Raw genomic sequence first — 21,090 nt, forward strand, 5'->3', positions numbered from 1 at the left:
TGCCCTATAGCAACTCAGATACTACTCCCCTCCTCAACAACTCGACACAGGATAGAATGTTTGAGACTATGTCTGTGGAGATTGAACAGCTGCTGGCCAAAGTAAGACTTCCCAGCAAATAATTATCATTATATGCAGTTTATATGACATTTCAGAATGGATTTTGGTCCTCAAGTAGTATTCAGCTTCACTATCGTAGGCATGCCAACATGGTTGAATCTTGCATTGTTGTGTGTATGTGTACTGACGGTGCTGTGTCTCTTAGCTCACGGGTGTGAACGACAAGATGGCGGAGTACACCAGCACCCCGGGGGTGACGTCCCTCAATGCAGCCCTGATGCACACGCTCCAGAGACACAGAGACATTCTGCAGGTCCGTCTGTCTTCTCTTACTTTCTAAATGTATGTCTTTATTCCTCCCTCTCTTTCTTTGTTTCACTTTCCCTCTCTTTTGCCTATTCCTCTCTCAGAACTTAGTCCTAACTTGAGCTCTGCATGCATCATTTTCACTTACATGGTTAATGGTTTTTCATTCCCTTAACTCCTGTTTTTTTTGTTGCTTTACCCTAGGACTACACTCACGAATTCCACAAAACCAAAGCCAACTTCCTTGCCATCCGGGAGAGAGAAGATTTGCTGGGCTCTGTCCGGAAAGACATTGAGTGAGTATCTCTTCCTTCCTCCAGCCAGCCATCCCTCCATAGATCCTGTCTTACCATAAAACTTTGTACTGACTTGAAACAACAGATTGTGTTGACCATTTCAACTAAAAAGGACGATTGATAAAGCATATGATTATATTGATTATTATGGTTCACTATGTAAGAACACGCCCTCATTTGTGTCTCAAATCCCTGATCTTTAACAGTGAAAACAAAAGAAAATAGAATACCAGTCCTGTACACTGTTTAGATGTTGAAGTTTACAAAAAAAATGTTTTAGTGACAGTTAATCCACTTTGGGCAGGGTGACGAAAGCATATACAATGAAAGGGTAAAACGCTGCATTGAACCTTTCTTTAAAGGCACTTTCACACTCACCACATACGCTGCTGCTACTGTCAATCTATCCTGTTGCCTAGTCTCTTTACCCCAACCCATGTACGTAGCTACCTCAATTACCTTGTACCCATGCACATCGACTCGGTACTGGTACACCCTGTATATAGCCATGTTATTGTTAGACCTGTGAAGCCAAAATGAGCATTTCACTGTAGTTTTCACATTTTTGATGGTATTTGATGTTTCTGAATAAAAATAGTTCTAAATATGCTTAGCGGTAGTGCATGGCAACAAATGTAGTTTTAATGAACTTTCTCCATTCTGATTGCTTTATACTGTTCAAATAAACTTCATCCAAAAATAATAGGAATACAAAACTGGCAGTGAAGTAGCGGCAGGTATCTTAGTGGTTAGAACGTTGGACCAGTAACCGAAAGGTTGCTGGATCGAGCTGACGAGGTAAAAATCTGTCGTTCTGCACAAGGCAGTTAACCCACTGTTCCCCGGTAGGCCATCATTGTAAATAAGAATTTGTTCTTAACTGACTTGCCTAGTTAAATAAAGCTTCAATATTTTTACTTTAAAAAAATAATTAAATAGTCCTTTTTGTAGAACATTGCATAGGAATGAAAATCCTCTTTTGTAACCTCACTCTGGTACTCGACCAATGGTTCTCATTTCCATAGTTATTTGTTCGATTCCAGCATTCACTTCCTGCATTTTCATACATTTCTTCATTTCCTGTGCTAATTTGTTCTCACTGTCACTTTTTTTTAGTTGTCTTAGTATGCCTGTATTTTGTCAAGTTTCATTTATGAGAATAATTATTTTCCCCTTTGACTGTTTTTTTAATTCAATTGCAGTTCTTATTTGTGCGTGGTCAACCTAATTCTGGGGGTTTTGCCAAGCTTGCCCTCCTGAAGTTGTTGACTTGTCGTGCTAGAAGGTTAGCTAGCAGTTCTCAGCTTTTAGCAGTTTTCTTACTGGTGATAAAAAGGGTGATTGCTATAATTTTTGGACTCATTACTGAATGGTTTAATGTAATAAATCAAACATTAAAATACCTTTTTAATAGAAGGTAAAGTAAAAATCCAAACCGGTCCTTGAATGAATACAGATATATATATTTTTTTTATGGTTTACCGCCCAGCCTCTAATGAGAGAGGTGCTCAGTGCTCCACTGATTGGCTTGGTAGTGAATGAGGAGATTTAAATGAGGGCTAGGAAACCAGACCATGACTCTTGTCTGTGTTCTAATGGCTTATTGATCTATATAAGATGCATCACAAGATCACTGCAGGATTCCTATTGAGCACATACACACCCCTCCTTTATATAAGCATATAGCCTTATTCATTGGTGCTCTCTGTTGTTCCATGCAGTCATGTGTGTTCTCCTTGTGCTCCACAATAACCACACATTATGGTGCCTGGGAATGAACCTTTCACTGTTCTGTTGGCTGCGGACTGAATGTATAATTGTTCTGCTTGAGAAAAGGACATTACTGCCCACTCACACAATGTGATGGGAAATGTGAGCTTTATTTTAGTGGTATTCCTATCCTGTCTTAGTCATCACTAAAGTCCCCAAAGGAGCATTTTTATTATTGTGTGCATTCTGATTCATGTAGCCTACATGGTGTATGATGTACTGTAAGCATTAACATACTCATTGGGAAATTAGATACTACATACAGTGTCTCCAGAAAGTATTCAGACCCCTTGACTTATTCCACATTTTGTTAGGTTACAGCCTTATTCAAAGAAAATAAAATCCCTCAATCTAATCTACACAAAACCTCTACAAAAAATGACTGACTTCATAGCTTGGTTTTTGCTCTGACATGCACTGTCAACTCTGGGACCTTTTTATATAGACTGGTGTGTGTGCCTTTCCAAATCATGTCCGATCAATTTAATTTACCCCAGGTAGACTCCAATGAAGTTGTAGAAACATCTCAAGGATGATCAATGAAAACAGGATGCACCTGAGCTCAATTTCAAGCCTCATTGCAAAGGTTCTGACTACTTATGTAAATAAGGTATTTGTTTTTTATTTTCAATACATTTGCAAACATTTCTAAACCTGTTTTCACTCTGTCATGGGGTATTGTGTGTCGATTTTAGAGAACCTTTTATTTAATACATTTTAGTATAAGGCTGTAACGTAACAAAATGCAGAAAGTCAAGGGGTCTGAATACTTTCTGAAGGCACTGTATATGCTGCTCCTCAAGGATTTAGACTGGTGTTGTAATGCTTTCAAAGCCCACATGCTTGACTCTTGTCGTGCTAAGGCTGAGCTAACATACACTAATAGCCAAACTACTGAAGCTAACGACAGTGCTCATAATCAATACAACAGCGCTAAGCTAACAAGAACCCCTATTGTCTTGTACTATCAAGCATTGAGTTGAGAGACACAGGCAGTCATGCAGAGACTCAGAGCTTCCACTTCCAGGAAACGCAGAGAGATGGGGAAACTGGGATAGAAAGATGGTGAGAGAGAAAGTGATGGAATGAAGAGGGAGAGAGGGAGGTGGTAGTCTGTCAGGGCACCACTGGGATGCTTCACTACTATTCTGTAACAGTTGTCCACTTTGTCAAATTCCACAAGTTCTAAGGCCATTTCAGTTTTTCTGATACAGCATTACATGATACTATACAGTTGTTATAAAATAGACCTATAGTCATTTTGTGTTCACTTCTTTGCTACTTGGCTGACTTGACTAAAAATACAAGAACAAGAACTGTTGTATCCTGTTGTTCTTCCTACCTGTTTACTGTACAGTATGTTCAAGCTTCATACAGACTTTGGATTGTATTAGTAAGTCATCTTGGCAACCCGATCTGGCACGTTTTCAGCCTCGTGTCATTCAATGGTGTCCTTTGAGACTTCCCATATATCAATTCATGTTATGTCGATCAATATTATGGCAGCTTGCAACTGTTTGTTTGGTGGCCATCCTAGTTACTTAGCTTATATGTCAAACTCCACTGTAATGTTGCGTACTGTTCTTGGGCTTCTTTGAATCAATATAGTATGTTGCGCTGTTTTATAAGTTCACCATACAATCATGCGTACTCTTATCAATACTGTTTGCATTATTTCTTAAGTGATGTATTACTTCCTGTAACTAGACAATACCAAATCCCCCAATAAGTATATTTTAAAAGATCTCTACCAGCATGACCTAACACATTATCCACCATGGATGTTCCCCTTCTAGTAGGCTTGGGCGATATACCGTATACTGATGGTAGGATTTTAATACTGTGCTACGCCACTTATCACTAGAAGTTAATTATAACTATAAGAAATCTAAGATGTGTCAAATTATACCTAGCTCAGGGCTCCAGCTATGCATTCGGTTTGCTAACTTGCTATCTAAGTGGCTAGATGTCAAGCTTCTTGGTTACAGCAGAGACATTCCATCATAGAGATCTTATTAAATTACTATTTGTATTCTGATTCTATGCATTCATCCCCTCCTGGATCTAGTATTCAAACAATGGCTGCCTCTCCTTTCCCCAGGTCAGTGGAGAGGAAGGAGAGCATCAATAAAGTGCGTATGGGCTTAAAGCCTATAGCTAGTCCAGCAGCCACTTCCTATAGCAGCCACTGCAGTGGGAATTGAGAGTAGCGCTAAGGAGCTGTCGACGGGTTGCTGGGTGCTCATATCTACTCTGTGAGCGGCCTAATCAACAGTGTGCCGTTGTGTAGGCTACATGGTGAACAGAATAGACTTAAGCAATACGGCCCGAGGAGGTTTGGTATATTTCCAATATACCACGGCTAATGGCTGTTCTTAGGCACGACGCAATGCGACGACACATTAGCCGTGGCATTTTGGCCATATACCACAAACCCCCGAGGTGTGGAAATAAATGTATATTTATTTCCGCTCAAACTTAATTAACCATTGTTGAAATGGTTCTAGAAACCCTGAAGTGTGGGGGGCTGAGTAATGTCGTTCTTGTGTAGCTCACATTCCCCTGTTGCCCACCAGGTGGCAGTAGATCTTCTGCAAACCTGACTGGGTGTGTGTGGCTGCTTAAGTAAGCAGTCAAGATGAAGGCTCTTTCTGTTTCCAACCCTACCACACACACACACACATGGCTCCAGCCATCTTTAAAGGATTCTTCTGGATTTTGGTATCTACTTCCCCAGAGTCAGATGAACTAGTGGATATCATTTTTATGTCACTGTGTCCATTATGAAGGAAGTTGGAGGTAGTTTTGCCAGCCAGTGCTTACTAGCGTTAGCGCAATGACCAGCAAGACTTCTAACGCTGTTACTGTAGCAATGACCAGCCAATCCCTCTGAGATGTGGACCATTCCATTACTACCTCGTCATCCATTTTCATTATACTTCTCCCACAACTATGGCCCTTGCAGGGTTAACAGATCACTCTGGCCAACACACACACCAAGCTATGGAGCAGCACTCTGGCCAACACACACACCAAGCTATGGAGTAGCACTCTGGCCAACACACACACCAAGCTATGGAGCAGCACTCTGGGCCAGCAGTAGTGATGGGGGGAAAAATCAATAGTTGCATATTTCAATATTATTTTGGATGGTATTATAACAATACTTTGACTCCAAGTATCGATTTGTGTCCAAGTATAGCATGTTAGCGTCAGCTAGCGCTAGTCTGCTGTACCTGTGCAAAAACGCTGGTATTTTTCATCCTATAGCTTGTTCTCCATCCTTCTTTTAAAATAGTAAGCCAACATGTCTTCAGCACTTTTATTTCCATCACTGATTAAAACTAATTTTCTCATGCTCTCTTGTCTCTCTGCAGCAGACAGAGTATAGTGAGCAATATGTTTGGAACATCACTGTAATAAAATTGCAGTATCGAATCTTAATACATATAGAATCGTAATACATATTGTATCGGCACCTCGGTGTCGGGATTATATCGTGAGGCCCCTGGCCAGCACAGTAGCGCCCTGTCACCATCCCCACTGCGACAAAAAATGTGTACATTTTAGTCATTTAGCAGACAAATCAAATCTTATTGGTCACATGCGCCTAATACAACAGGTGAAGACCTTACAGTGAAATGCTTACTTACAAGCCTGTAACCAACAATGCTTTAAGAAGTTTCAAGATTTTTTTTTTTTTTTTTTTTACAAATAAGTGTTAAGTAAACATTTTTAAAATAAAAGTAACAAATAATTATAGCGCAGTAACATAACAAGTGAAGCTATATACATGGGGTACCGGTACAGAGTCAATGTGCGGGGCCACCGGTTAGTTGAGGTAATATGTACGTGTAGGTAGAGTTAAACTAAGACACTTTTATCCAGTGTTAATTTTACATGGTGATGTTGACAGCAGGAGAAACCATCCTCAGTATTTTCCATTCAGGCCAGGCTGCTTTAAAAGAGCTGTACATCTACTGCAGTCCTATAGCTGGCTCTTTAAACCACCTCAGCATGGCTGGCCACCTATTATACATGAACTCCTCCTTCTACCAACTGTGCCCGTCTGCTTGGACTGTAGCTGCATAGACAAACCTTGTGTCAGACAAACCTTGTTTCAAATGGTCACATTGATGAATACATGGATGTTGTTTGATACAATTGTGGCTGAATTTGGTAATACCTTTAGATTAATCAGGATCCATTTCTCAGTAAATATTTCATATGGTCATAGCAGTGATGTCATCTTGAGTTGTTTGTGTGTCTGATTTAATTTATATGCACCGTGTTATATTAATTAAACCCATTCTCTCTTTCTGTCCGACAGGACATACAAGAGTGGCTCAGGAGTGAACAACAGAAGAACAGAACTGTTTCTGAAGGAGCATGAACACCTGAGAAAGTAAGAACGAACACACACACACACACACACACACACACACACACACACACACACACACACACACACACACACTGCTCCTGACTTTTTGTGCCCCTAAATCACCAGATTACTTCGCAATATCATCTTGCAATATTCTCCAAGTACCCATACTATCATCTCACAATTATTCTCTCAAGCTTTTTCTGAAGTTCTTACAAGCAAGTTGGCTTTTTGCTTCTGGCAATTCCAAGTACAGTGTCTTTGTTGTTCCCAGAGCAGTTATCATAGCTGTATCAGTTCTCAGAGGACTGCTACTTCCCAGTAACCAGACCAATAGCAGTGCAGAGCAGCACAGTGCTGGGATAACTCATGTTGATGGGCCCAGTTAGGCATTTTGAATAACTCTAAAATGATCTCACTGCTCTTGCTGTTTGCTTGCTAAGCACTGCTTAAGCACTTCTGCCCCCAACAAGACAGATGGGAAGCTGTTTGGGTTTTTGTCATTTTAAAGGTAGAGCTCGGGGTAAGGATGTTTTGGTGTATAAATCAGCGTGTGTCATCTTGATTCACTGGCATTTCTGGCTGTTTTTTTTCCGTAGACAGCAACTTGGTTGCTTAAGTTAATGATCTTTTTAAATGAAATGTAAGAGAAAAAAATAGATTTTAGGTAAAGGGTAATTTAGGCCTAATAATAATTCATAAGTAAAACAAGAAATCACTTCACGTATTATTCTCCCATTTAAAATATCAAGGCAATAACTCCTAAAGGTCAAACCCCCCACACAGACTCAGTCATAGCACAACTATACATTTGAGTTCAGGAAGGTTACTCTCATTCAGTCAGACCATAAACACCACACAGTGCAACGCAGCAATAGAACTGTCATTTTATCATTTACCTCAACTTGAATGGACTGGCATGGCGCGCTACATTTCAAGTGTTAATTCTTTGTTTACCTCTGTGTAGGCGTGTGGTGTGCAGAGGTGTTAGAGACAGCCCATTCAACCTCACACAGGGTATCAGCATGGTGCAAAGACAGACGGACACATACACATTAACGACAGAGTTGCATGTCACGGCCAGTGTCAGGAGGGAGACATTGCAAACCTTCATCTGACTGAGGGGACAAATTAGGCGTAACGGATAACTATAAAGAACTCCGATTGGTCTGCCCATTCTTTTCTGCCAACCCCAGTGTGTCCTGGCTACACTAAAGAATTGGCCCCCAAATAGCAGTTTCTCCAGATACACCCCAAACCTCCGTTCATTAGAAGAAACCGTCTGACTGTTCTGTCACAAAATGGCTGTGTCGCGTCTGTGACTATCATTAATGACATGCTATTTTATCAAATCGATTACCTAACGTTTAATTGATTATGTGATTGAATTAAATCATGCAACAATTAACTCATTAATAACCTGGGGCACCACGGAGAAGTTTAGGAGTTCCGTCTTCTGAATTAACTCTTAGCGATCTAAAGATCTCTTCCATTTCAGTCATTAATTATTCTTTACCTTCTCAGGCTCATCTGAACGTCGTAAAATTATTGGTTATCTGCACGAACCCTAGTTTCCATTATCAGCAATATACAAATTGGCTTAATTATTTATTTACTAACTAAATAATCACAGAAATACATAACAAACCAACAGTAGACATTGGTTACTAACAATGATAGAAAAGTCCCTAGTGGGTTTAGCCAATATGACGGCTTGGTAGACAAAAGGAAATGGGTGGGGACTGAGAGAGCGGGAAAGACTAAATGGATTCACTACACACAGTCTATAATTATATTAATTGAAATGATAATCCTTTGCACATGAACGGCCGCTCATTCGAGAATAATTGAAATGTATATATTTACGCCCGTATGTCGTTGTCTTCTCTGTTGGAATCCTTCCAGGAATTTACGACCTGTCGTTGTCATAAAACTGTAGCGAGAACTTCTGTGAGTGTAATGTTTACTGTTCATTTTATTGTTTTTCACTTTTGTGTATTATCTACTTGCTTTGGCAATGTTAACATATGTTTCCCATGCTAATAAAGCCCCTTGAATTGAAATGGGGTGGGGGGCGCCTATGATACCCCCAGGACGCATCATGACAGCTGAATGGTATTTTTCCAGTCACTGTGCTGAATGTGCTCATTCAAGTACACTACATGACTAAAAGTATGTGGACACATGCTCGTCGAACATCTCATTCCAAAATCATTGGCGTTAATATGGAATTGGTCCGCCTTTGCTGCTATAACAGCCTCCACTCTTCTGGGGAGGCTTTTCACTAGATGTTGGAACATTGCTGCAGAGACTTGCTTCCATTCACCCTTGCGCATGAGTGAGGTCGGGCGCTGGTGTTGGGTGATTAGGCCTGGCTCGCAGTCTGCTTTCCAATTCATCCCAAAGGTGTTCAATGGGGTTGAGGTCAGGGCTCTGTGCAGGCCAGTCAAGTTCTTCCACACCAATCTCAACAAACCATTTCTGTAAGGTCCTCGCTTTGTGCACGGGGGCATTGCCATGCTGAAACACGAAAGGGCGTTCCCCAAACTGTTGCCACAAAGTTAGAAGCGCAGAATCATCTAGAACAGTGGTCACCAACCTTTTCTGAGTCGAGATCACTTTCTGAGTCAAAATGCATGCCAAGATCTACTGCTCAGATTTGTTTTTAACGTGACTTAAAAAACGTAACCCTATGCAACATAAACCAATTAAAAACAGTACTGTAGCAATGAGGTTTGTGCAGTAAGCTACAGGCCCAATACATTATCACCGCATATTGGCTTTGCTTGAATTTACCTGCCAATGCATTGTTTGGGACATTTAAAAAAAAAATATTTAAAAAATTGAGGTAGGCTATATGATCACACCGGTAATAGATCCATTGTACTTGTGAGGCACAGCTGAGTGAGCATACATTTAAATAACTTGCTTTTTATTTTACTGGGCTGATGGTGCCTGCATCTGTTGGTCAGTCTCAGCGGAGGGAGAGAGCAGCAGACTGAGGGTCCGCCTCTCAACATCCCTCCCCTCTCCCTTTCCTCCACTGACACTGACCAAAAAGGGACACTGTCTTCCAGCCGATGGCCAAACTCAAGTCACACCGCATTAGTTCTGCCTCATGCATAAATTCATGTTGTTACTCCTATAAACAGAGAAAGTGAAATATTCCTCGATATTAAAAGACCCAAGTCGCTAATAACAACGCAAGCCTATAGATACAGTTTCCTACTCATTCATTACTGCTGCACTGCTTGTTGTAGCGCTGAGTGGAAATAGGAAGGCACATTTTATGGCGTATAAAAGTGTTGACAGTGCTAAGTAAGAACTTACCCTCACTCATAAAAACAGCTGCTCTTTGCTGTATTCGTTGACAGTCTCTCTCTAGTCATGGTTTTAAACGTTTTGAAATCTCACAGTATCAACTTTGCTGTAGCTTTGTTTTATGCCTGCTACGTTACTGCAGACTCGGTCATCTGAGCCATCTGATTGGCCAGCGGTGGCATAGTGCACTTAGATTTCCTCTCCAGGCCCACCGGGAAGGCAGGGTTTGTACAGAATTGTTTGGCGATCGCCTAGAAATGCCTTGGAGATCAACAAGTCGATCGCGATCGACCGGTTGGTGACCACTCTAGAATGTCATTGTATGCTGTAGCTTTAAGATTTCCCTTCACTGGCACTAAGTGACCTAGCCCGAACCATGAAAACATGGTTCGCCACCAAACTTTACATTTGGCACTATGCATTCAGGCAGGTAGCGTTCTCCTGGCACCCGCAAAACTCAGATTAGTCCGTTGGACTACCAGATGGTGAAGCGTAATTCATCACTCCAGAGAACCCGTTTCCACTGCTCCAGAGTCCAATGGTGTCGAGCTTTACATCACTCCAGCCAACACTTGGCATTGCGCATGGTGATCTTACGCTTGTGTGCGGCTGCTTGGCCATGGATACCCATTTCATGCAGCTCCTGACAAACAGTTCTTGTGCTGACGTTGCTTCCAGAGGCAGTTTGGAACTCAGTTGCAACACTTACTACCGAGGTCAGACGAAGTGCTTCAGCACTTGGCGGTCCCGTTCTGTGAGCTTGTGTGGCCTACCACTTCGGGCTGAGCCGTTGTTGCTCCTAGACGTTTCCCTTCACAATAACAACACAGTTGACTGGGGCAGCTCTAGCAGGGCAGAAATTTGACCAACTGACTTGTTAGAATGATGGCATTCTATGACGGTGCCACGTTGAAAGTCACTGAGCTCTTCTTTAGTAAGGCCATTCTACTACCAATGTTTGTCGATGGAGATTGCATAGCTGTTTGTTCGATTTTATACACCTGTCAGCAACAGTTGTGGCTGAAATGGCTGAATCCACAAATTTTGAAGGTATGTCCACATACTTTTAAGTATATTGTTTATCTCTGTGTAATTTCATAGTAAAGTCGGTGTAAGGGGACCCATGGTTTTTGTGTGTCTCTCAGCAGTTGCCTCGGACGGTGGGGCCCACTTCTCAGCATTGATATCACCAGCATTGATATCACCAGCATTACATTCTGTGTGCTGTTTACTTTAGTACCAAAGGAATCCTTCCAAAACGCTGTGCTGTGTTGGTGGAAGACCTGTTTGACTGGGTTTTATTTATTCAGGTGCTGCTGATGCAGGTTCAGGTTCTGTTTGTGAAGCAGTCAATTTCCCCCTCTGTGGATGAAAGAGAAGGACCATGAAAATAACTGCCGGTGCAGAACATTAAAGCCATACAAAACCTCTACAAACACATTATCCTGTACTAGCAGCCTATTGTAGTGTACATTTAATGTGATTTAACAATACAAGACAATAAGTAGGGCATGGGGACAGCTGCTCAGTATGTGTATTTTTCAATATCAGGTTAACATTATACGAAAGGCAGAACTGCAGCATTTGAAATAGCACTTATTTGAAATGCTATAGATGCGCAATATAATTTCTAATATCCATTGTTAATGTCACAGCTGCATAGTGCGTATGTTATTATTGCCCTCACTACATTGAGAAAAGATGGCACGTAGAGTTGGTCTGGGTCTAGTTCTCAGTCTCGCAATGTTTTTGTAGAGGACCTTGGTTGGTTTCGAAACCTGTCCTAGACCAATCCCCAGAACCTGTCTTTTAAGAGAGGAGGCTATCTGTAATCTGAGCCATATCTAAGCCAGTTCAGACATACAATACAATCTAGGACAATTTGGTCATATTTGCTGTCGCAGAATGGGTACACAGCCTCAACCACATGACAAGCTGGGAGCAGCACAATATGATGTTAACCACAGGAGATACCAGAGAGGACTTTCCCCTACTATACCAATGAAGGAGGAGAGCGAGCTGTAGCTTAGTGGGCTTGATTCTATTACCTTAGATCTATTGTATTAAAGAGAGGGCAGGAAAGGCGGATGGAGGAAAGAAGGGGTGAAATGTGTTACTGGCTGCTGTGATAATGGCCTATAGCAGTTTAGAGACACAAACAAATAGATGCCAAAGGAAGAAATGCTTCCGATCAAGGTTTTCAGCTCTGCTGCATAGAGCAGTGGACATGTTTGGGAGGTAGGGTGTGTGTGTGTGTGTGTGCGCCCAGTTTCCCGTGGTCAGGAAAAACTCCTTGCCCTAGGTACACTGCTCTACTGGAGGTAAACCTTACCTTGGCAGATGAAAATGGACACACACAGAATCCCCATGCCCAGGCCAGAAATGCAGAGGCTGTGTTTTGAAGAGCACTGTCCCTACGGGAGCTATATTTCTTTATGCATTACTAACTCCAAATTCAGTATTGTTGACCTGTGTACAGATACACTGTTTGTATTTATTATCGATCCCCATTAGCTGCTCCCAAGGCAGCAGCTACTGTCCTGGGGTCCAGCAAAATGAAGGCAGTTATACAATTTAAAAACATTACAATACATTTGTGCTCTTGAGTACCGCAGCGGTCTAAGACACTGCATAACAGTGCTAGACGTGTCACTACAGACCCTGGTTCGATTCCAGGCTGTATCACAATCGGCTGTATTTGGGCGTCTCATAGGGTGGTGCACAATTGGCCCAACGTTGTCCGGGGTAGGCCGTCATTGTAAATAAGAATTTGTTCTTAACTGATTTGCCTAATTAAATAAATTAAGGTTAAATACTATCACATATCTACAACACAAAATCCATGTGTACGTGTGTATGTTATGGTGTGCGTATGTCTGTGCCTATGTTTGTGTGGCTTCACAGTCCCCGCTGTTCCATAAAGTGTTTTTAAAAATAGCATTTTACTGCTTGCATGAGTTACTTGATGTGGAATAGAATTCCATGCAGTCATGGCTCTATGTAGTACTGTGCACCTGCCGTAGTCTGTTCTGGACTTGGGGACTGTGAAGAGACCTATGGTGGCATGTCTTGTGGGGTATGCATTAGAGGTCGACCGGTTAATCGGCATGGCCGATTTAATTAGGGCCGATTTCAAGTTTTCATAACAATCAGTAATCGGCATTTTTTTTAATGCCGATTATGGCCGATTACATTGCACTCCACGAGACTGATAAGGGAATAATATGTTTAAAGGTAAATGATTAAAGAATCCAGCCCTGAAATGTAACTAATTAGTAGTTATGTAGCATGTATAATGAATAATTGAAGTACTAAACGAAAGTCCCATAAGGTCTAGTAGAGACCCGGGAGGAAGAGAAATGTGTGTGTGTGTGTGTGTGTGTATTAATGTACCTAAGAAAATAGTAGACTGTGTTTGACCCGACCTAGTGAGAGAACTTAGAGAAGAAAGGGAGTAACTCTCAAGGTTTCTCTAATCTCGGGGGAAAGGAACAGACAGCGCTGTATAGTGATTAACAGTGGAGTGAACTCCAGGGAGGGATACAACTCACCTACTGTTCGGGTGTATGTATGCGTGTAGGACATCTACTGTTTGTGTGGAGGTATGTGCGTAAGTAGGAAGTGAGCATAAAATGAATGTCTTTGTATAATGGACTTCAGAACGTTCTCTGAATAAACTGTACGAACCTTTTCCAGAAGCTGAGTCTTTGCCTTATTATTATTATTATTATTATTATTATTATTATTATTATTATTAACCCAGTGTCTTACAAACCTTGGGGATTAGTCAAAGCTTATTGATTGTTAGTTATTATCATTAGGATACAAAATTCTTCTGACAGTGGCAGGCTGACCACCTGTTACGCGAGTGCAGCAGGGAGCCAAGGTAAGTTGCTAGCTAGCATTAAACTTATCTTATAATAAACAATCAATCTTAACAATCACTTGTTAACTACACATGGTTGATGATATTACTAGTTTATCTAGCTTGTCCCGTGTTGCAAATAATCAATGCGGTGCCTGTTAATTTATCATCAAATCACAGCCTACTTCGCCAAACGGGTGTTGATTTAAGAAGCGCATCACTGTCGTTGCACCAATGTACCTAACCATGAACATCAATGCCTTTCTTAAAATCAATACACAAGTATATATTTTTAAACCTGCATATTTAGTTAAAAGAAATTCATGTTTGGCAATATTAACTAGGGAAATTGTGTCACTTCTCTTGCGTTTAGTGCAAGCAGAGTCAGGGTATTTGCTGCAGTTTGGGCCGCCTGGCTCGTTGCGAACTGTGTGAAGACCATTTCTTCCTAACAAAGACCGTAATTAATTTGACTGAATTTTACATAATTATGACATAACATTGAAGGTTGTGCAATGAAACAGCAATATTTAGATTGAGGGATGCCACCCGTTAGATAAAATACGGAACGGTTCCGTATTTCACTGAAAGAATAAACGTTTTGCTTTTGAAATGATAGTTTCCGGATTTGACCATATTAAATGACCTAAGGCTCGTATTTCTGTGTGTTTATTATATTATAATTAAGTCTATGATTTGATATTTGATAGAGCAGTCTGACTGAGCGGTGGTAGGCAGCAGCAGGCTCATAAGGATTCATTCAAACAGCACTTTTCCTGCATTTGCCCACAGCACTTAGCAATGCTTGAAGCACCGCACTGTTTATGACTTCAAGTCTATCAACTCCCGAGATTATGCTGGCAGTGCTATACTGCCTATAAGAACATCCAATAGTCAAAGGTATATGAAATACAAATGGTATAGAGAGGAAATAGTTCTATAATTCCTACAACCTAAAACTTCTTTACTCATGTTAAAAGGAACCACCAGCTTTCATATGTTCTCATGTTCTGAGCAAGGAACTTAAACGTTAGCTTTTTTACATGGCACATTTTTTGTTTCTTCTCCAACACTGTGTTTTTGCATTATTTAAACCAAATTGAACATTTCATTATTTATTTGAGACTAAATAGGTTTTTATTTATGTATTATATTAAGTTAAAATAAGTGTTCATTCAGTATTGTTGTAATTGTCATTATTACATACAGTGGGGGGAAAAAGTATTTGATCCCCTGCTGATTTTGTACGTTTGCCCACTGACAAAGAAAGGATCAGTCTATAATTTTAATGGTAGGTTTATTTGAACAGTGAGAGACAGAATAACAACAAAAATATCCAGAAAAACGCATGTCAAAAATGTTATAAATTGATTTGCATTTTAATGAGGGAAATAAGTATGTGACCCCCCCTCTCAATCAGAAAGATTTCTGGCTCCCAGGTGTCTTTTATACAGGTAACGAGCTGAGATTAGGAGCACACTCTTAAAGGGAGTGCTGCTAACCGCAGCTTGTTACCTGTAAAAAAGACACCTGTCCACAGAAGCAATCAATCAGATTCCAAACTCTCCACCATGGCCAAGACCAAAGAGCTCTCCAAGGATGTCAGGGACAAGATTGTAGACCTACACAAGGCTGGAATGGGCTACAAGACCATCGCCAAGCAGCTTGGTGAGAAGGTGACAACATTTGGTGCGATTATTCGCAAATGGAAGAAACACAAAAGAACTATCAATATCCCTCGGCCTGGGGCTCCATGCAAGATTTGACCTCGTGGAGTTGCAATGATCATGAGAACGGTGAGGAATCAGCCCAGAACTACACGGGAGGATCTTGTCAATGATCTCAAGGCAGCTGGGACCATAGTCACCAAGAAAACAATTGGTAACACACTACGCTGTGAAGGACTGAAATCCTGCAGCGCTCGCAAGGTCCCCCTGCTCAAGAATACATATACATGCCCGTCTGAAGTTTGCCAATGAACATCTGAATGATTCAGAGGACAACTGGGTGTAAGTGTTGTGGTCAGATGAGACCAAAATGGAGCTCTTTGGCATCAACTCAACTCGCCGTGTTTGGAGGAGGAGGAATGCTGCCTATGACCCAAAGAACACCATCTCCACCGTCAAACATGGTGGAAACATTATGCTTTGGGGGTGTTTTTCTACTAAGGGGACAGGACAACTTCACCGCATCAAAGGGACGATGGATGGGGCCATGTACCGTCAAATCTTGGGTGAGAACCTCCTTCCCTCAGCCAGGGCACTGAAAATGGGTCGTGGATGGGTATTCCAGCATGACAATGACCCAAAACACACGGCCAAGGCAACAAAGGAGAAGCACATTAACCTGTTGAGGACAGACGTTCCGCTAGCGGAACCCCGTTCCGCCTGCGGAACCCCTAGCCAACAGCCAATGGCATCGCACGGCGCGAAATACAAAACCAACTAAAATACCACAATTAAATTTTCTCAAACAATCAACTCTTTAACACCGTTTTAAAGATAACTCTCGTTAATCTAACCACATTGTCCGATTTCAAAAAGGCTTTACAGCGAAAGCAAAACATTAGATTGTTAGGAGAGTATAGAGACACAAATAATCACACAGCCATTTTCCAAGCAAGCATATGTCACATAAACCCAAACCACAGCTAAATGCAGCACTAACCTTTGATCTTCATCAGATGACACTCCTAGGACATTATGTTATACAATACATGCATGTTTTGTTCAATCAAGTTCATATTTATATCAAAAACCAGCTTTTTTACATTAGCATGTGATGTTCAGAACTAGCATACCCACCGAAGACTTCCGGTGAATTTACTAAATTACTCATGATAAACGTTGACAAAATACATAACAATTATTTTAAGAATTATAGATACAGAACTCCTTTATGCAATCGCTATGTCCGATTTTAAAATAGCTTTTCGGCGAAGGCACATTTTGCAATATTCTGAGTACATAGCTCGGCCATCACAGGCTAGCTAATTTGACACTCACCAAGTTTGGGGCTCACTAAACTCAGAATTACGATTAGAAAAATTGGATTACCTTTGCTGTTCTTCGTCAGAATGCACTCCCAGGACTTCTACTCCAACAACAAATGTTTTGGTTCCAAATAATCCATAGTTATATTCAAATAACTCCGTTTTGTTTGTGCGTTCAGGTCACTATCCGAAGGGTGACGCGCGAGCGCATTTCGTGACCCAAAAATTCAATATATTCCATTACCGTACTTAGAAGCATGTCAAACGCTGTTTAAAATCAATTTGTATGCTATTTTTCTCGTAAGATAGCGATAATATTCCAACCGGGCAACGTTGTATTCATTTAAAGGCAGAAAGGAAAAAATGGAGAAGTCTCGTGAACGCGCATCTCCAGTGTCACTGTCCCCAGGCTGACCACTCACAAACTCTCCTGCTGTTCTTCGCCCAGAGACAGCAGACACCCCATTCCACTTTCTGGCGGCTTTAGAGAGCCAATGGGAGCCTTAGAAAGTGTCACGTTACAGCACAGATGCTGTATTTTCGATAGAGATGCAACAGAAGGACAACAAATTGTCAGACAGGGCACTTCCTGTATGGAATCTTCTCAGGTTTTAGCCTGCCAAATGAGTTCTGTTATACTCAGACACCATTCAAACAGTTTTAGAAACTTTAAAGTGTTTTCTATCCAAATCTACTAATTATATGCATATGCTCATTTCTGGGCAAGAGTAGTAAGCAGTTTAAATCGGGTACGTTTATTATCCGGCCGTGCAAATACTGCCCCCTAGCCCCAACAGGTTTAACAAGACATTTGTGGAGTGGTTGAAACACTTAGGTTGGAGTCATTAAAACTAGTTTATGTAAACTTCTGACTTCAACTGTAGTTTTTCCAGCAGCAGACAAGTTTATATTTGCATGATGTAGCATAATTCATCATTACCATTTTGTTTCATACATGTGTCAGACCACTACCTCATGAGGCTTTTTCTCTCTAAGCTGAGACCTTGAAACAGATCTTTTGTTCTCAAAACAAGGTCTGGGCATACTGCCAAATTGCAGATACTAATAAGTGAGGATTCGTTCAATCAGTCACTTGCATGAACACAGAAATTGGTTATTAGAGCAGCACATGAATAGAACACAGAAATGAGTTATAAGAAAAGCACATGTATAAAATGTCCATCACAATAGGCAGATGAACTTGTAGCCATATTACTTCAACATTATTTAACATGAGATCCTATCTAAGCTTTACAGGAATGTGGTTCTGAATATAAACGGCCATACCTCCACCTTTTGGCATTTGTCTTTTCTGTAGATGTAATAACCATGTATTGCTACCACTGTATTATCTAAGTGAGTTTCAGAGATTGTCACAATATGAATGTCATCTGTTACTAGCAAATTATTGATTTCATGAACCTTTTTTCCTTGTTTTTATGTTAGTGCAGGGTGAGCTGCAAACAGTGGACTTCCTCGTAGGGCATACCGCCTCAGTGCTAACAGTATCGCTCTGGGTCATAGGCGCATGATTACTGCATACAATAGTTGTGGGATCAGCAGAGGCATTCAGGGCAGTAAGAGGGATATAAATTAGGTTACTTACATTGCCTTCCAATGCCCCTGGTATAATGTACATTTGCTGGAGCATTATGACAACTCATTGTCACAATGGTAGGGATTAACTGAGCTGGTCTTGGGTCATTGATAAGTCGTTGTCTCAACGCAGCCTTATAATGCTGTGACAGGATCCAGGAACCTAAATGATTTGGGTGTATCCCATCCTCCTTTATAATGTGAGCTTTGTTTCCAGAAAGTATCTAAATTGTCGAATGTTAGACCCACAGAGCTGCAATAGTCTTGTAGCCAGTTATGGAGGGATAAAAGTTCAAAAGGACAAACACAATATTTCCTTGACGAACTGACTAAATGAATGGGCCCAATATATGAAACCACACAGAACATAAAATACTTCCTGGGACCCCTACTTGGTGAAGTCTGGTGTCAATGTGAGAAATATTATCAACAATTCTCCACTGTCCCATCTGAAATCATAGTATTTGTGAATGGTGAAGAAGCCTAGTTTTGGATATGGATACTAATTGATTGAAAGGGGATCTGAAAACACTATAGGCCTTTATCGAAGGTTGTAGCATATACAACTATGTTAAAATCAGACTACAGCACATGTAATAACTATTAAGACACATCCATGTTGTAATCAGATCTGGAAATAAGGTGACTGGCTGTGTGAAGTTGGAGAGTGGACTTATCCCTGTGTACCAAAATGGCTAGGGGAACTGTTGTGACATGTTTTGTCCTCCGCTATGTTACTCCCTTGTTCCCTCTCTCTCAGGGAGGAGGAGGAGGATGGGGGCGGCGGGAGTGAGGGATAGTCTGTTGTCCCTAAGGAGAACATTTGTTTTATTAGGTTTGGCTGAGGCCTTGGAAGTGTGTTGTGCCCTACTGTTTAGGTCTTTCTGTCTCTCGCTGACACACGCACGCTCTTACTGTCTCCCACTCATGCACTCTTTCCATTACATAGCCTCTTCCTTTCTCACCTTCTTTCTCTCGCTCTCTCTCTTTCCCCTCCCGCTCCGTCTGTAAAGAAAAGGTCTGGTCATGATTAAATGAGATGAAGAAGGGAGGAGCATGCTGCAGGACCATTCAGTCCAGAGTGACTGGAACTGATGTTGGTTCTGGTTCTGCTGATTGCAGCTCTCTTACAGATTTTTCGCTTTCTCACTCTGTCCTCCCTCTTCTCCTTTCCTTTTCTCCTGCCTTCTTTCTCTGCTTTTCTCTGTTTCCAGCCAGTTAATCTTCCATCCCTGGCCATTTCAGTCTAGTATCCAGCAGAATCCTGTACTGCTTGAAGACATAACATGTTCCTATTAGTGATGTGCTGTTCAAGACAGGAAAGAGGCAAAGGATCCAGTCCTCTTTTCTATTGGGAAATAACCTTCTCGGGGATGGAAAATGTTGAGGTAATTTCCACACTAAATCAGTGTCTCAGTCCGTAGCAGCTGGGGACAGAAGAAACAAAGATGGCTGGGGGAAGGGCTGTGGCAGTCTTGAAACTTTGTCAGCCATTGATCAAGAAAATAACTCAAGCAAATAACTGATGGTCTAACAGTAAATGACCTCTAATTAACATAAACACATTTAGCATCACCTGGCCTCCACACAACCTATAAGCCTCTGATGCAGACCTTTGGAACATCTACATTTTAAGTGTAATAAATCCATTTAATATGGCCTACACCATCACAATAAATCCATTATTTATTTTAGACAGGTCTAAAGAAACATTATATGAAGAAAATGTAGTCTATTTCAGAAGAAAAGAATAGCATACTCTGCATGGTCCTTATGTTAGGTCCTGATGTGGCTATGCCAAATGGCTGTGGGCTACACTAGTTCATTTAGCAGACAAGATTTGCTCATAATTCCTTGGCATTATTTTATAGTATGAAGAATACAATTGAACATAGCTGAATAAAATAGAAAGGATATTTTCTCAGTGATTTGAGGGGGTGCGTTCATGTGGCTATTCTGTGTTGAGCGGTTAACAAAGCAACAGGTACTCCTATATGCTTCATTTAGACTTATGTAACATTCGTTGTGTTACAAACATTGGGCTATACTGTGTTTTTTGATTTTTAATACATTCTAAGGCTGCATGATGTGATTCTAATGATGATTTGAAAAGCCTAATTACTGTGACTAAACGGTTGTGTGGCATTTAGCACGCGCTCCAGCGGGTATATTTCTCTGGTCACCCCCAAAGCCAATTCCTCCTTCGGCCGTCTCTCCTTCCAGTTCTCTGCTGCCAATGACTGGAACGAACTACAAAAATCTCTGAAACTGGAAACACTTATCTCCCTCACTAGCTTTAAGCACCAGCTGTCAGTGCAGCTCTCAGATCACTGCACCTGGACAGAGTCCATCTATAATTTAGCCCAAACAACTACCTCTTCCCCTACTGTATTTATTTATTTTGCTCCTTTGCACCCCATTATTTCAATTTCTACTTTGCACTTTCTTCCACTACAAATCTACCATTCCAGTGTTTTACTTGCTATATTGTATTTACTTT

At 41.1% G+C, this 21,090-nt stretch overlaps 1 protein-coding gene across 4 annotated transcripts in view; it reads left to right on the top strand.

Annotated features, from left to right (window-relative positions):
* Positions 1–21,090, top strand: part of gosr1 (golgi SNAP receptor complex member 1) — a 40,304-nt gene that overhangs the window by 1,304 nt on the left and 17,910 nt on the right. For all 4 annotated transcript variants that reach the window (XM_014162690.2, XM_014162688.2, NM_001141842.2 and 1 more), the window contains 4 exon segments: positions 11–101; positions 266–373; positions 571–662; positions 6,763–6,837. In XM_014162690.2, the coding sequence (XP_014018165.1) occupies positions 11–101; positions 266–373; positions 571–662; positions 6,763–6,837 (366 nt within the window).

This window comes from Salmo salar, chromosome ssa20, assembly GCF_905237065.1.
Source record: "Salmo salar chromosome ssa20, Ssal_v3.1, whole genome shotgun sequence".
Taxonomy (NCBI): domain Eukaryota; kingdom Metazoa; phylum Chordata; class Actinopteri; order Salmoniformes; family Salmonidae; genus Salmo; species Salmo salar.